This window comes from Epinephelus moara, chromosome 16 (genome assembly GCF_006386435.1).
Source record: "Epinephelus moara isolate mb chromosome 16, YSFRI_EMoa_1.0, whole genome shotgun sequence".
Taxonomy (NCBI): domain Eukaryota; kingdom Metazoa; phylum Chordata; class Actinopteri; order Perciformes; family Serranidae; genus Epinephelus; species Epinephelus moara.
The window spans coordinates 45683020-45700188 of record NC_065521.1 but is presented as its reverse complement, the minus strand read 5'-3'; the positions used below and the strand labels follow the sequence as shown (position 1 = coordinate 45700188).

The 17169-nt window shown below is 40.4% G+C and overlaps 2 protein-coding genes across 3 annotated transcripts in view; both read left to right on the top strand.

Moving 5' to 3' along the window:
- Positions 1–10659, top strand: part of cxxc1a (CXXC finger protein 1a) — a 12466-nt gene extending 1807 nt beyond the window's left edge. Inside the window, exons 2-16 of one of the 2 annotated variants that reach the window (XM_050064793.1) lie at positions 1133–1384; positions 3678–3883; positions 3975–4075; positions 4268–4389; positions 4604–4759; positions 5535–5714; positions 5795–5896; positions 5970–6169; positions 6277–6484; positions 6587–6697; positions 7408–7457; positions 7587–7683; positions 7876–8028; positions 8426–8610; positions 8653–10659. In XM_050064793.1, coding sequence (XP_049920750.1) covers positions 1382–1384; positions 3678–3883; positions 3975–4075; positions 4268–4389; positions 4604–4759; positions 5535–5714; positions 5795–5896; positions 5970–6169; positions 6277–6484; positions 6587–6697; positions 7408–7457; positions 7587–7683; positions 7876–8028; positions 8426–8572 — 1836 coding nt within the window. In that variant the 5' untranslated portion in view covers positions 1133–1381 and the 3' untranslated portion in view covers positions 8573–8610; positions 8653–10659. Of the gene's footprint in view, positions 1–1132; positions 1385–3677; positions 3884–3974; positions 4076–4267; positions 4390–4603; positions 4760–5534; positions 5715–5794; positions 5897–5969; positions 6170–6276; positions 6485–6586; positions 6698–7407; positions 7458–7586; positions 7684–7875; positions 8029–8425 lie in introns of both variants that reach the window. The other variant, XM_050064792.1, reaches the window with a different exon arrangement.
- Positions 10660–12203: 1544 nt separating this feature from the next.
- The window catches only part of hdac6 (histone deacetylase 6), a 19868-nt gene continuing 14902 nt past the window's right edge, over positions 12204–17169 (top strand). Inside the window, exons 1-5 of the mRNA XM_050064800.1 lie at positions 12204–12290; positions 15324–15406; positions 15943–16077; positions 16307–16392; positions 16502–16586. Coding sequence (XP_049920757.1) covers positions 15335–15406; positions 15943–16077; positions 16307–16392; positions 16502–16586 — 378 coding nt within the window. The 5' untranslated portion in view covers positions 12204–12290; positions 15324–15334. The remainder of the gene's footprint in view (positions 12291–15323; positions 15407–15942; positions 16078–16306; positions 16393–16501; positions 16587–17169) is intronic.

The following is a 17169-nucleotide window of genomic DNA, read 5'->3' as shown; positions in this document are numbered from 1 at the left end:
CACTCACTCACACACACACACACACACACACACACACACACACACACACACACACACACACACACTACAGAACATAAAGTAGAGATGAGCTCCACCTGCTGTCACATTAAAATCATCAGTAATAATTGATGATAACAAGAACTCTTGACTGTAGGACAGAACGGGACTCTCACAGAGCAGAATGAGTAACGTTACTGCAGTAACAGAGTAAAAGTACCTCAGTGGAGGAGTCAGTGTCTCAGTGCTGCCGCCTGCTGGACAACACACACAACTACACACTGTACTCCATGTTACAGCCTGTCACAACAGTGTACACTGATAGTTTATGTTACATCTGTTTTATTTACAGTATCCATGTTCCTGTGCTGAGACCATAAACATTTACACATTCATTCATTTTCTTATTTTATTGACTTGTTTTCAGTCATTAAACTGTTCTTCAAATAAGACATAGAAAAGCATCAGTACAAAAAACACAATAAAAACAAGTCAAATTATATATAAATATAAACATGTAGCTCAAGGAAGTCTTTCTATTTATGTATAAATGGCCTCATGTATTTATTTCAGGATTCTTCTCATAGCCATATTTATTTCATTGTCATATTTATTTATGTGTTTGGATATTTATTATTTTCAATTTGTTTGTGTATTTATTTTTTATTCACTTATTATTTTATTTATTATATATTTTTAGACTCTAGTTATTTAATTTGTATTCATGTATTTATAATTATGTATTTGTTTGTGTTTGTACTATATATATATATATAGTGTTTATTTACGTATTTATAATTATTTATTTATTTTTGTATTAATTTATTCATTTATAATTATATCTTTATATATGTAGTTATTATATATTCATATTCATTTGTTTATTTCGTGTTTTTGTATTTATACTTATTTATTTAGTGTTTATTTATTTATTTATATTTTTTATCTTTATTTGTGTATCATTATTATTTGTAATTAGATATTTTTGTGTGTTTATTATATATATTTATTTTTGTGTTTATTTATTTAATAAAATATTTTATATATTTTTTGTGTGTTGATTATATATAATTATTTAGTTATTTTGTATTTATTGATGTAATATTCCGGATGTAATATTGTCTCCGTCCTGCAGGTGTCGCTGCTGCAGCGGCTGCTCTGTCACAGCTGCAGCTTTACTTGGCCTACAGAAGAAGAAGAAGAAGAAGAATGAGATGAAGGAGGAGAAGAAGAGGAGGAGGAGGAGGAGGGAGCAGAAACAAAGAGATTTGTACAGACTGTGTTCAAAGTGAAAGATGAGTGAAATATAAACGGAGGTGTGGAGAGGGTTCACCTGGAGGACTGTTTCTTCTTCTGCTGTGTCTGAAGCAGCAGCAGCTTCATCATGGTGAGTCTTCATCCTCATCTTCCTCTTCACAGACAGATGTTTTCATTGATGGAGGAGAAGAGCAGCAGCAGCTGGACTCAGGTTACTAACCCGCAGCATCACATCAAGTCAGGACTCAGTGGGAAAGGGACCGGGCTTTGGTTTAAACACGCGAAGCAGAGTCCCGGGAAATTACCGCAGACTATGAAAACTGACAAACCGTGAAATCCTCCTGTTCTCTCTTTTTTCTAAACACACACTGTGAACAAGTCTGTCAGTAGAGTCCACCTTCACTCTGGTTTATAATGTAGATCCGGACTGATGCGGTCTGAGCACAGTTTGTTTATTTATGCTTCTTGTCTTTATTTATAAGGTTTGCAGAGTGTCCATGTCCCGGAGCTCCATGGAATAAATAAATAAATAAATAAAATAAATTTACCAAATAAGTTAGACTTCTTTCAGTTAGGGACTGTTCTTTACTTACAGAGGGCGGGGGCTGAGTTTTTGACCCTCCCTGAGTGACTGGAGGAAACTCCATCACCCTCCCTCCTCCATAAATGAGTTATTAGATTTTTAAAACTTTGATGTTTGAAAGTTAAAGGTTGAAGGTGAAATCCAGGAGATGGAAAAAGTCTCAGGTTTTTTTTTGGACAAACTTCAAATGAGACGTAGAATAAAGTGATTTTAATGAAATATCAATATTTTAAGATCAGATGTGTTTATGGTTTGTTTTTTGTTTTTCTGATGGATGTGTTCGTCACACGTGATGTGTCCAGGGACCGTAGGAAATTTGAAGGTCCAACCATAATTTCAGTTTTTACAGTTTCTGGCTGATACACTAGCCTGGAAATCCAGACCCAAATCTAGACAGATTTAGGGTCTGGCTATGCAAATGGCCCAACTTCAGGGGCGGCACCAAGCGTGCATTTGAAAATATCACTGCATGCAATTGGATAACACTACGACCAATCAGAACAATACTTAGCGCTTAGCTACCAGTGCAGCTAACTGGTAGATTAGACTCTTGCCTTATCCGGTTGGCAAAACAGCAAAAACGTCCTTCTTGCAAAGGAAAGATTCGAGCGCCGTCTTCTGTTCCTCTTTTAGAGAAAAAGCCAAGTCTAACTCGTTCATTGTAGCGGCCAAAGCTGTTTCAAACAACTGGTGTTCATCCGTAGCCATCTTGCAATGTTTACTGACTGATTCCGGACTTCGTCGTCGCAGCGCTGTCGTCATCTGTTTAGCTCGCCTCTGGCCCGCCTATATCAGATACACCGATGTGATTGGTGCAGCTCGGCTCCAACGGCATGGGTAATGAGCATCATTACTGATTGCCAGAGTGACTCGCTGAGCAAATTCAAATTGTGCTCTCGCGAGAACTCTGGATGTCCAGGGAACTGATAAATGGTCATTTTGTGATATTTAGAAAAAAAATATGAAAAATAGAAATAAATACAAAAATTTGAATTTACATGCCCCTCCCCTGAGCCCCCCCCCCCCCCCCCAAAAAAAACGGCTAGAAAAAATTTTAACAACAAAAAAGAAATTTTTAAACAAACAAAAATTGCCAAAATTTTTAACGAGAAAAAAATATCGTCAAAGACTTTCAAAGAAAACACACTGCATGTATATATACATTTTTGGTATTGGTGTCCTCACTGGGATTTTCTTCTACTTCCTCATTATGCTTCCTTGGCGAGGACCAAAGAGCACCTGCAGTTTTTAACATTTTTTACATTTTTGAACGCCGCTGCCATTCTTCCTTTGTCTTTTCTTCACACTGCATGTTTTGCCATAAATTTTACAGACAGATTTTTATGAAAGATTTTTAAATAAAAAATTTGAAGGGAAGATCTTTACAGAAAAAGTAAAAAACGTGCCTTTCAAACCTGCTTTTTGTCTTTAAAAATGGGTGGAAAAATAAATACAAAACACAACCACTTGAATCTGTATGCTCCTCCCTGAAACCAAGATAAAAACATAAGTCCCTCCTCAGTGCTTAAAAATTATTTGACATGACCCCCCATCATCAATAAATGATAAACTATACAATGATACATGATCAAATAAACCTACATTCATTTTTAATATATGATATGTGACGTGTGGTTTAAGATTAAGTTTGAATCTAACAACCCAACAGGATGATGATAGGCACATTAATAGTTAACGGTACAATTACAAACAATTGTGCTGACCAGGAATAAAAATATAAATCCACACGACTCTGTCCTGTGTTTTATGTTTAATAAAAGAGAACGAGTCTGAAGGTGTTTTCATGTTTGTGTTTGTTTGTTTGTTTGTTGCATCTCAGTCGGAGGAGGCTGCAGGAGCACAGCAAGGTCCACAGGAGGAGGAGGAGGAGGAGGAGGAGGAGGGAGGTGGAGGAGGAGAAAGAGGAGAGGAAGGAGAGGGTGGAGAGGAAGGTGAAGAGGGAGGAGAAGAAAAGGTTGCCATGGAGACGCCCAAATGTCCCGTTTACTGTGTGTGCAGGAAACCAGACATCAACTGTTTCATGATGTAAGAAACCTCACGTTCATCTGAGAGTCAGAGAGTCAACACACAGCTGTCAACACTAACCTGTCTGCCTGTCTGCCTGTCTGTCTGTCAGAGGGTGTGACAGCTGTACCGAGTGGTTTCATGGAGACTGTATCGGAGTTTCAGAAAAAGCAGCTAAAGCCATCAGAGTGTGGTACTGTCCGTCCTGCAAAGGTCAGTGTCTGATCACATGTCACACAGTGTTCATGCAGAGAAATACTATAACTGTTAGCTGTTAGCCATGTGTTAGCTGTTAGCCATGTGTTAGCTGTTAGCCATGTGTTAGCTGTTAGCCATGTGTAAGCTGTTAGCCATGTGTTAGCTGTTAGCCATGTGTTAGCTGTTAGCTGTGTTGTGTCCCTGCAGACAAAGACTCATCTCTGGAGATTAAATACCGTCTGAAGAAGAAGGAGGAGAAAGAGTCAGAACCTGATGGAGACGGGAGCTCCACCCCTCAGCCCAAGACTGACAGGAGGCGGGGCTCACAGGTAACCTGACAACTAGACTGACAGGAGGCGGGGCTCACAGGTAACCTGACAACTAGACTGACAGGGGGCGGGGCTCACAGGTAACCTGGCAACTAGACTGATATATTTTAACTGAAATATTTTCTCAGATTTTTTTTTTTTTTTCATATTTTCATATTTTCTCTGATATTTATTCTGATATTTTCACAGATACTTTTGTCTGTGTGTATTTCAGATCAAGCGTTCAGCCCGGATGTGCGGGGAGTGTGACGCCTGCCTGAGGACGGAGGACTGTGCTCAGTGTGACTTCTGTAAAGACATGAAGAAGTTCGGAGGTCCAAACAAAATCCGACAGAAGTGTCGTCTGCGGCAGTGTGAGGTCCGAGCCCGGGTGAGTCCGCACGCTGTGACACAGGGATAAAGGGGGGGTTCAGTAGCCACAGATTCAGTGATGATGTCATTGGTGATGTCAACGGTTGTGTACTGAAATGTGCTCCAGATTCTGATTGGCTCCATCTCTTACATATCTTGACTTCAAAGATGATGGCATGGTCACTCCTGCAGAACACAGGAAGCAACTTCGCTGTGCAGCCACCTCTGAGTGGCGTATAGCAGTGATCCACAGCAGGAACAGGACAGCACCTCACATTCCCCCGTCGCCCCAGTCCTCAGTAAAGGACACGCCTCCTCTTCTTTTCTCCCAGAGTCCTCTGCTCTGTCAGATTAGCGGATAGAAAAAAAATGGGATGACTGGGATGAATCTTAGTTTTCTTAAAGACGCACAGAGTGTGTTCATCATGACGGCACTGTTTAGTTCTCTGGTTTATCAGTGACATGTGTGAACGTCACCGCAGACTGGCGTCTAAATGTTCATCAGCAGGTCTATTTTATAATCAGCTGCTGAACCCTGTGAATCACAGCCCGTCCACCAGAGCTCCACCTGTCACTCAGAGCTCCGCCTGTCACTCAGAGCTCCGCCTGTCACTCAGAGTCATAAACAGAGCTATTGAAACAGACTCCATCAGACTGTACAGGTGTTCCTAATAAAGTGGCCACTGGGATGATCAGATGTTCTATAAGTAATGAAGATTTATTGATCATTATTTTCTCCACACCTGTTAACGACTCACTGATGATGATGATGTTGTTGTTGGTTTATTGAGCAGAAGATGCTTCGTGTCAAAGACGAGGAGATGAGTCGGAGCGGTGGCAGAGGGCGGGCTCTGTCGCGTAGAGGGGCGGGGCATCAGACAGAGGAAGAGGAGGATGAGGATGAAGAGGAGATCTTCAGTGAGAGCGAGCTGGAGCTGTATGAGCAGTACAAAGCTGCTGGATTCAGAGACCTGGTCAGTGTGTGCGACTGTTTCCGACCAATCAGCTGCAAGAACAGGAACTTCCTGTGGTGTGATGCGTCTTCCTGTTGCAGGTGTGGCGCAGCGAGGAAGAGGACGCTCAGTCGGACTCTCTGAGGAAGAAGGCGGTGAAGGTGAAACATGTCAAGAGACGGGAGAAGAAGCCGGAGAAGAAGGTGAGGACGGTGTAAACCGACTGATTGATGATGTCACTGATGATATCACTAACACACCTGTGCTCCTCTGTAGAAGTCTGTGTCTGTTCCTAAAGAGGAGGTGAAGCCTCGCCGTCACAAAACGAAGCAGCGTCACAGGGAGCGAGGTGGAGGGGGCGGGGTCAAGGATGTGGGCGGGGCTCTGAGGCAGTGTCTGGGACCAGGATGTGTCCAACCAGCAAGAACCAACTCCAAGTACTGTTCTGATGACTGCGGCATGAAGCTCGCCGCCAAGTGAGTCACAACAACCACAACAACAACAACACAAACAAATCAACAACATTCACACAAACAAGTCAACCACATCGACACAAACAAGTAAACACGTCTCTCTCTGTCAGTCGTATCTACGAGATCCTGCCTCAGAGGATCCAGCAGTGGCAGCAGAGTCCATGCGTTGCCGAGGAGATGGGGCGGAGACAGCTGGAGCGAATCAGGAAGGAGCAGCAGGCGGCGAGGCTCCGCCTCACGCTGATGGAGAAACGCTTCCATGAACTCGAAGGCATCATCGCCAACGCCAAGCAGCAGCAGGTCCAACATCACGAGGAGGTGAGATGGACAGACAGACAGTTAGCTTTCAGTTTGATTTATCTGTTCTTTGATCCGTCTTTCTCTGTCCGTCTGTCTGTCCCTCTGTCTGTCTGTCTGTAGGTGACTGAAGGTGACGGCGACGACACAGACCTTCAGATCTTCTGTGTCTCCTGCAGTCATCCCGTGAACCCGAAGGTGGCGCTGAGACACATGGAGAGATGCTACGCTAAGGTCAGTGTGTCTGTCTTCACCAGGACGACACCAGAGACAGTAGAGTAAAACCAAACAGCCACTTCCTGTCCAGGTGTTTGTCAGATAGAGGTTGATAATAACTCATGTGGACGTTAAGGTTCAGGGGTGCAGTTCTGTATCGATGACATTTGGGATGAAGAACTTCTTGAATACATTTTTACTCTACAGCGCCTCCTGGAGCTCAAGAGCTCAAACTAGCTGAAGAGAGGACGGGAGCTATCGGCTAAGATACTCTTCACTTTCTTCCTCGACCGCTCTGTAAAGAGTTGGTCGCGTTTTTGGGACCTGCTGTTTTACTGACCATTGACACAGTCCCAGAGAGTTTATTCTTATAGATACAGTTTAGTGACTGTACCAGACAGGAAGTTAAAAAGTTAAAACAAACAGCACTACGTCGCTGGACACAGTTTAATGTGGTGTTACTCAAGTGATTGTAGGGAACCAGAATAGAAGAGGACCAAGGACGGAGCCTTGAGGAACTCCTCATGTCTGTATTGTTCGCTCAGATGTGTTTTCAGTCCAAACCAGTGTTTGTCATCAGTGCTGATAATATTCGTTTGGTTGAATATGTCATATGCAGCACAGATATCCCATAATACTTAGACTAAGTATCACAGATATTTAGTTTTGATTGTTTCTAAATAATTAGTGAAAATCCAATCGCAACTCTCTGTCTGTCTCTTCAACAGTACGAGAGTCAGACATCGTTTGGTTCCATGTACCCAACACGAATAGAGGGGTAAGATCACCGGTCTGTCTGTCTGTCCATCTGTCTGTCCATCTGTCTGTTTATCTGTCTGTCTTTTCAGGAGTTTAATGCTGTCATAGTAGGACCTGTCTGTCTCTGAAGTGTCTGTCTGTGTTTCAGGGCGACCCGGTTGTTCTGTGATGTGTATAACCCTCAGAGTAAGACGTACTGTAAGCGGCTGCAGGTTCTGTGTCCAGAACACTCCAGAGATCCAAAGGTACAAAACATACAACCAGAGAACATCGCAGAGAGAGAACAATATAGAATACAACAAATGTAGTAATGTGAAAATGGTCCACGGCACAAAAAGGTCTTGAACCTCTGATGTAAACTGTTTTTATATCAAGTGTCCATGTCCCTGTCTGTCTGTCTGTCTGTCTACCTGTCTGTCTGTCTGTCTATCTGTCAGGTCCCAGCAGATGAGGTTTGTGGTTGTCCTCTGGTGAAAGACGTGTTTGAGCCAACAGGAGAGTTCTGCCGACTGTCGAAGAGGAAGTGTAACAAACACTACTGCTGGGAGAAACTGCGCCGCGCCGAGGTCGACCTCGAGAGAGTCCGAGTGGTAAACAGAACTACGAAAAACTTAATTCTATGTCAACAAAACTTTATTTGTTAAAAAAAAACTTTAGTTGACCTCAAGATTTTTAGTGATTGACAGAAATAAAAAACTTTATTTGATCTTGAGACAGTCCAATGATTAACAGAACTACAGAAAACTTTATTCACTGTCAAACATTCTGTCCTCACTGAACTACAAAACGTTATTAACAACAGCTTTAATTAACATCCCAGCAATGACTGGAGTGCAGACCATCATCCTCTCTGTCTCTGTCTCTGTCTGTCTCTCTCTGTGTCTCTCTCTGTGTCTGTCTCTGTCTGTCTCTGTCTGTCTCTGTCTCTGTCTCTGTGTCTGTGTCTTTCTCTGTCTCTGTCTGTCTCCGTCTCCGTCTCTGTCTCAGTGGTACAAACTGGACGAGCTTTTCGAGCAGGAGAGGAACTTGAGGACGGCGATGACGAATCGAGCTGGTTTACTGGCTCTGATGCTGCACCAGACCATCCAACACGACCCGATCACAACAGACCTGCGCTCTGCTAAGGACAGGTAGACAGACAGGTGGACAGGTAGAGACAGACAGGTGGACAGGTAGACAGACATGTGGACAGGTAGAGACAGACAGGTGGACAGGTAGAGACAGAAACACAGACAGGTGGAGGAACAGTCACCATGAAGGGATTTAAAGTCTTTCCATTTTAAGTGTGTTTGAATGTTTCAGTTCTCAGACCAACAACATGCTCAACACGTTCACCACAGAAACAAACATGGCCGCCTCGTCTCATAATTACATCAGAACTATCAGAACTTTGAGACAGTTTAGTTTTAAATTCTGAAATCTTTGTCTCAGTGAGGTCGTGAAAAGGTTTACAAGATGAGATCTGGTCATCATGTGACAGAACCTGAAATCACTAGGGTTGGGTCGGTTCTCGGTAATACCAATTCGGTCCGGTACTCCGTCTTGGACCGGGTTTTATTTTTTGAGACCGACCAGACCGCATACTCGGGCAGAACGTACGCGGAGCGGACACCGCGGAGGTCCGCCCGGTAAAAGTGGACGTCCGCAAGCCCTGTGCGCGCAAAGCACGACCGCGCGGAATTCGCTCTGCACACCAGTGTCACACAAAAGACTGTTCGGCATGTATTTTTCACATCGCGGGGATTTTTCACGGACATTTTTACACGTAGTCCGCTCCGCTTATAGTAAGCCCGAGTCTGTGAGCACCTGTGTCTGCCTCTTCACCAAGCGCACAGCAAGCAGGAGAGAGAGGGGGGTGGGGCAGGGACTGAGCCTGGAGTTTGTTTAATAGTGACGGGGAGTCGATAAAAAAGAAGATTTAATTTCCAGTCTGAATCTTGTCAGCATGTGGGGCGGGGACTGAGCTAGGAGGTGCGAGAGCGCATGCGCCTCTACTGTAGCCTGGAGTTTGTTTAATAGTGACGGGGAGTCGATAATAGCGGACAATTTAGTCTCGACGAAATCAAGGAATACGCCACTATGGCAACACTTTGGCTTTGAGCCAGACGAAGGAGGCAACCCTTGTTTGCACTGATTGAGTAAACTGCAAAATTTATTTGTAAGGAATGAAAGAAACAACTTGTTACTGTCACTCTGTTGTCCTAAGGTCGTTTTTTATTTTAAATGAGTCAACTGCGTCCCCAAGTGGCGAAAATCCGGTATTACCGACTTTTTACAAAAACCGGACCGTTTTTTTTTTCTCATACTGACCCAACCCTAGAAATCACCGGGCGTTATTTTACTGATTACAAGAAAATAATTCATAATTATCATCATAAGGGTCTGTTAATGACAAGATAAAGGTGACATCCTTCTGAAGTCTCACAGTCATGAGATGGTTTATTGTGATTATGATACTGTTTCTCTGTGGTGAATCTGATGACATCATTAATAACAGTATTGATCCTTGATGTTTTTATATGGTTTTATTCCAACAGTACTACACTACCACGGTTGCTATGGAGACGTAAACCACTCTCCTTTACTATTCCCTAAAAGTTTAAGGCATTATGAAATATATGATCACATGAATGAATACAGACAGAATCTGTGATGTTTATATGATGCAATACGGGTTTAAAACTTATGTATGAAAAAATCCTTTCACAATAAGAGCTTCTTGCAGACAGATGGACTCCAGTGACAGACAGCGTCATTACAGAACATCATGATAAAGAATAGTAAATACATAAAAAAAAACAACTCAGATCTGAAGCTGAACAGTTTTTAATTTTTCATCATAAAGTTTTTTTAATCTTAAATTTCAAACAAACCGAAATAAACTCTTTTATTGTGAAGAGCAGCTGGGCAAATAACATGTCATCATTTTTATATTAATAACATTTTATATTTCCTGTATTCATTCATATGATAATATATTTATTTAGTATTCAACACTAGTGTTGTTTTTAATGTGTAATAAGAAAACAACAACATGCAGCTAAAACTTTAATATGTTTAGTTTTTTATCCTGATGGTTTTGTTGTCTCATTTTATATCTCAGTGTTCTGCTACATATTTTTTATTATTTGTTCATGTTGTTTTTTACTGTTTGTAGAAACTGTTTGTTTGTTTGTTCATGTCGTTGTATTCAAACTGATGTTTCATTAAAAACTGATGTTTTATTATTTCTGCTTATTTTTTATTAAATGTGTTTATAGAAATGTTTATTTTGTAGCGATTAGATTTTGCCAATATGAAAAAAACATTTTAAACATAATACATTTATTTAGCTACAGAGATCATTTAAACAGCGTGTCGTCAAATATTCATAAAATATTAACATCATGTGACAAATGAATCCAAAATAACAGAAAACTATTTTTATATAAACCTTTCTGAATTAGTTAGTGATGAGTGTCTTTAAGATGAGTTTCAAACTTTTATATTTGAGATAAATCTCCATTAATGGATAATAAAATATTAAATCTTCTGCTCTGCATGACGATCTAGATAAAAAGAAGATTTAATTTCCAGTCTGAACCTTGTCAGCATGTGTTAATGGACAGAACTGGTGTCAAATTTACAAGAAACAAATATGTATTCATTTATTTAATATGATGATAATAAAAGATTTATTTTAGGACAATAGAAGAAATTATATAATCACATGATATATTATTGATAATAACTATAATCATATTTTGATATATATATAGAGTGAGATTTATTCCAACTTTTAATATTGCTGTTATTCCAAATGTAGCTTTTATTTTGGTAAAATGTGTTTGTTTATTTTTCTTTATTGAAAAACAAATTTACAAAAAGCAAGGCAGATAAAATCAATATGAGTGAATAGTAAAAGAAAATAATCAAATATCTAAAATAAAACAGTAAAAAAATGGAAAATAAATTAACATAAAGTGTAAATAATTTTTTAAAAAATCACAATTTAATTTAAAAAATTCGAATGAGCTTTATGGGCCATGAAACATACAAGAGGCACACCACTGCATCCAAAATATTGTATGAATTAAAAAATACACAAATAAATACACCAATAAATATGCCTATGAATACAAGTAATATACAATAATACAACCATAATTAAAAATTGGCTGTGAGATAAATCCTGAAATAAATAAATAAATAAATGTAAATGAGACAAAGATATAAATGAGTAAATATAGTTCAATAAATAAATGTTTTTTCTTTAATAAGAACATTTTTAAAGGATGTTTTTATTTCTTTCACAGCTCTTTTTAATTTCCATGTGTTAGATTTAAATCAGGAGGCATGTTTATCTCACACATTCACACTGACAGCAACAGAACAGGCTGCTGGAATAAATACATTTATAATCATTGATTAAACAGGATCAGCATTATTATATTAACGCAGACAGTGATGATATTTACATGTTAAAAAGATGTGTATATTATAATACATAAAGGCAAGTTGACCTCAATATTAAAATCACTATGTCTGTGCAGTAAAAAACAATAATTAAAAAAAAAAACGGAAAAAAATAGAATATATGACACAAGCTGTAAAAAATGAGAATATAATTAAAAAGTATAATTCAGATTAAATCTCAGTCCCTTCAGGCTCTGTTAATGTGTGCAGACTGAACTCTTTGCAGATTTTAAATTAAGATATTTCAGGGAGTTTCAGTATCAAGAGAAGTTCATTGGAGCCTGTCTATTGTGACGTCATCGCAATGCGCCAACGCCCCGATGACGTCGCTCGGGCGCGACGTTGTTGGCGTTCAGTTGGCGCTCAGAGACAAACAGAGGAAGGAACAGGAGCTGCGGTGAGTCTGAACGGTTTCATGTTTTATTGTTGTTATTTGTTATTGTTATGATGACGTCACAGAGAGCCTGACGGGTCCTCAGACAGTCAGCTGTTTTCAGCAGGTCGCTGTGTTTCACACGGAGCTTCCTGTCTCTGTGACAGCACAGGTGAAGAAGTACTCGGATCCTTTACTGCAGTAACGTTACTGAGACTCACTGTGGACACACTCAGCTACAAGTTACAGTCCTGCATCAAAACCTGACTGACGCCACAGTGTGTATATATTAACATATAGTTAAAGTTAAAGTACTCACTGTGCAGTAACTGTTACCTGCTGCCAGTGTTTCTTTTCTACCTGATGTTTCTGTTCTGTCTGTGTCATTTTACTGCACACGAGTCTCTGCAGAGTCAGAGGAACAGTCTGTGTTCAGCTTTGTGACGATGAGTTTCACAGCTGATCCAAAAAGAGTTTATTTAGGGAGTGTTCTTTATTTGTCAGAGCAGAGGGCGTGGCTGGGGTGTGACTTTCTTTTAAACCTCTTCTCAGCTACAGATATTTTTCCTTGAGCCTCCCCGCGTGACTGAAGTGAGGAAAATGTATGATAAATGTATGTTTTTACGGTTACCAGCTGTTATAAATGGTGTACGTTGGGCAATTTTTAAAGAAACACGCCGACCAAATCCAAAGACGTGTTTTCTTCAAGAATGAAAATAAATACAAAACACAACCATTTGAATCAATATGCCCCCACAAAATAAAAAATAACTTTTTAAGAGTGGAAAAATGAAAATTGTATAAAAGGCATTTTTTAAACGATGACTACAAAAATTGCCAGATATGTTTGACAGGGTTCCTATGCAAGTATGGAAGAGTATGGAAATAAATTTGATCAGTTTCCAGGTATTAAAAAGTATGGAAAATGAAAAATAAAGCATGGAAAAATATTTATGTTTCCAGACTATTACCACTGTTCTAAAATACTGTTTTCTAAAATAGAAAATTAGGTATTTCCAAAAATGATTTAATCAATCCGGATCGTGTTTTATGTCGGGCCAAGCACAGTTCATGTGAGAGCAAACGTCTCAGAAAACATACCGCCCCTTTTACCTGATTGACAAGTGGTATGTCCAGTCCGCTGCCCCATGACCCTCCTCCAGCCCCCCAGGTATCAAGTTTCACTCCAACACTGCACCTTCGACAAGAAGACGAGTTTCACGTGGTTCACAATGGGTAGATGCAAGTTTTTGGATGGATGGCTTGACAATACCGTATATAAATACTGGTTGGCCAAGAATTCCCAATTCACACGCAGAGCTAGATGCAAGCTTTGTGTGAAATCGTTTGACCTCGCCAACATGGGGGAGAAGGCGATTCTGAGCCACATGAAAGGAAAAAACACTGACGTCTCGTTACTGCATCGCTTGCACCCAGAGTCCCAACCTTTTTGCCTCAGCCCAGACATTGAACTTACCTGAGTTTTTATTTGCATGCCATTATGGTACTTGGCTACAGTTGCCTATTAAGAATAATTAAATATGATGTGAAATATGATACACTGATATATTTACTCAGATGTCGCATATTCTCTGAGGGGAAAAAAATGCAGAGAAGTCTGGAAATTAGGGTATGGAAAAGTATGGAATTTTGAAATTCCAAATGTGTAGGAACCCTAGTTTAAAGAAAAAAAGCCAAAAATTTTGACAAGAAAAATAAACCAAAACAAAAAAATCAAAGAAAACATGTCCTCCAAACACTTGTTTTCTTTAAATATCACAAAAAATATTTAAAGGAAAAAAAATTTGATGTGATTCAGGTGAAACTGAACAACGAAATATCCTGTATACAGGACAGGACTGCAGATGTGTCATGATGACGACACAATAATCCAGATATTATAAAAAATCACAGTTTGGTCGAGTGAAATATTCAAATCACAGGAGCTGTGATTTGTTAGTGAAGCATTGTGGTGCTACAGAGATACTCTGCATTCAGATCATACTCCAGACAAAAACACATTATCACCATTTTTATATTTTTGTAATTAAAACAAAATGCAAAAATTACAGATTCCACTGAAATTGTGACTGATACAGACAAAACGATCGCATGCTTTTTAAAAAAAATAAATAAATAAATGTTGTATATCCTGCAGCTTTAGACGTGAGTGTGTTCTGTGACACTGCAGATCAAGTCTTTGTCATTGAGGTGAAGCAGCAGTTTGACGATCAGAGACACAAACTCTTCCTCCTCATGTTTTAAAATCAAACAGCATTTTGTGTCAGTTGTCGCTAACTTTGGTCGTTGATCAGGGTTCCCACCATCATCAAAACTTCTGGAAAAGTTATGAAATAAAAAAACTGTTTTCCAGGCCTGGAAATGGTTTGGGATTCAAAGAATACCTTGGAAAAGTTTTTAATATGAAATGTGAATTTTGACTGCTTTTAAAATATGTTCCTGAAAATCCCAAAACATGTCTAACTTTGATTGAAATACTTTCCTTGTATTTAAACTGTTGAAATGTCACCAGTATCAGCTGATACACATCGGTGTGTGCAGCTTGTTGGCAACAGACTAATGAGTCTAATGAGCAGCTAAAGTGATTGCTGGCAGTTTGCTTATCTGCAAACGCCTGGATACTGCATGTTTAACAATGGTTTAAATATGGCTTTCCAACATCAAATATGATACATGACTCAAGAGAGAGGCAGACCAAAACATTTGACTCTGGCAACAAAGGAGAAGCAGCTCTGGTTAAAACATGCTGAAGAGAAAATGCATCAAAACAACCTAAAGGCAGTTCAACAGATATTTCACGTCTGCTGCAGTCGGGTCAGATAACATTACTGATTGGTAAACGTGTGGCAGCTCTGATTGATTAATCCTTTAAATGACTGATTAAACACCATCTGGTCCTCTGCTGTCAGTGTCTCAGTGAGCTGGATTTGTTTGGACTAAATGAGACGTCAGCGTGGACTCGTCAATGATTCATTAGTTAATTAAAGAAATAATCAGCTGATCGGTTACTAATGGAGACATCTTGTTGTTCTTCAGGTGGATCAGAGATGCCGTCCGGATCAGACTCCTCAGGATCTGGACTGAAGTCAGTCAGACGATCTCCTCGTCTGTCTCCTCAGGTCGGTCAGCTGGTCTGTCTTCATGACATGAAGCCACACTTTGCAACATTTATTCATCTCTGCCATGTCTCCTTCTCGTCCTAAGTTTCCAGTAGTGTAGGTGCAGGAGTGTGGCAATTATTGTATGCATGGCATCAATAACAGGATCAGATAAACTCAGAGGTGTACGACTCTGGTGGATCGGACAGTTTGAAACCAGTTCTTTATTCACATCTTTACTCTCGAACCACAAAAATAAAAGCTGTGGAAATCCGTAAGAAACTTGTTCAACATAAGAGTTTGTTTTTGTTCTGAACTTCATTTATTGAGAGAGAAGAAGAAGAAATCTGTCAATCATCAACCCGAGCTGGAGTTTGACCTCAGGATCTCTCGTCACAGTTTCATGTTAATACATGATGGTTATCTCAGAGTGAAGTCGGCGAGACGACTCCTCTCTTCTTCTGTTTCTGTATTTCAGGTCTGAGCTCTGTTTGAATCTGAGCAGCTGAAGTGTGTCGCAGAGAGGAGTGATGAAATGTTCCTGTTTGTGTTTGCAGAGCAGCAACAGCAGCAGCAGTAAAGGAAAGGAGGAGAGGAAAGGAGGAGGTGGTCTGCAGGAGGCGAAGAGGAGAGGGAAGATGGAGAGGAGCAGAGAGGAGGACGAGGAGCTGAGCGATAAACTGCAGACGCTGGTGAGACATGAGAAACTAAACAGAGTGATGATTCTTCTTTAATAAGAAGTCTTTAAACAGTTCAGACACAAACAGCTGATCACGTTTACTCGAGTACTGTGCTCAGGTACACACCTCAGGTACACACGTCAGGTACACACGTCAGGTACACACATCAGGTATGTGTAATGTAATTAGTAATAATGTAATAATTGTGTGTGTGTGTGTGTGTGTGTGTGTGTGTGTGCAGGATCTGAGCAGCAGGTCAGCGGTCAGTGGAACAGGTCTGGTTTACTCTGAGATCTTCACTCATCATAAGAACCTGTGGGACGACAGGTAACCTGCTCACCTGTGTTCCCTCTGTGAGCACGTCACAGACACACACCTGGTTTATTTAGCGTGATTAATGAAGAGGTGTCACCTGTGTGTCGTTGTTGTTGTTCAGTCATCCAGAATGTCCCGACAGAGTGATGTCCATCATGGAGGAGCTGAAGAGACAGGAGCTGCTGTCTCACTGCATCAGAGTGGAGGTCTGTCTGTCTGTCTGTCTGTCTGTCTGTCTGTCTTTTGTGTGTGTACTGATTTAAAGCTCAGTTCAGACCAAATATTCACGACGAGATGTAACAATAAAGAGAAAAGTGTCAGCAGTGTGAACTGGCCGGTCTGAGCTCGACTCAAGCCGTCTGATGATGTCACCTGACACTCAGCTGGTCAGATGGCCGGCGGCTGGTTTTAAAGCACGTCACCTGTTTCAACAGCCAATCAGCTTGTAGTGAAGTCAGCTGGTCAAGTCAAAATGACCACAGATGGCGTGTTGGCTTGCTGCAGCAGGTGCTCCGTCCCCACTGAGTCCTCTGTTTCTGTCCTCACGGTGTGCCGGTGTCAGACGGTGGGTTACTGCTGCTGCTGGCTGTATGTGCTTATGCCCCGCCCACACACACATTCTCATTGACTTATGAATTGGCGCTGGTTATTTATATTATTGTGGCGTATTGATTATGAATACAGTCCATCTGATGCTGGTTTTGTTTCATCACTGTAGCCAGTATCTCACTATCACTATCCTCATTCAGATTTTAAGAAGCTACAAATTATATTCAGCCACAAAATAAG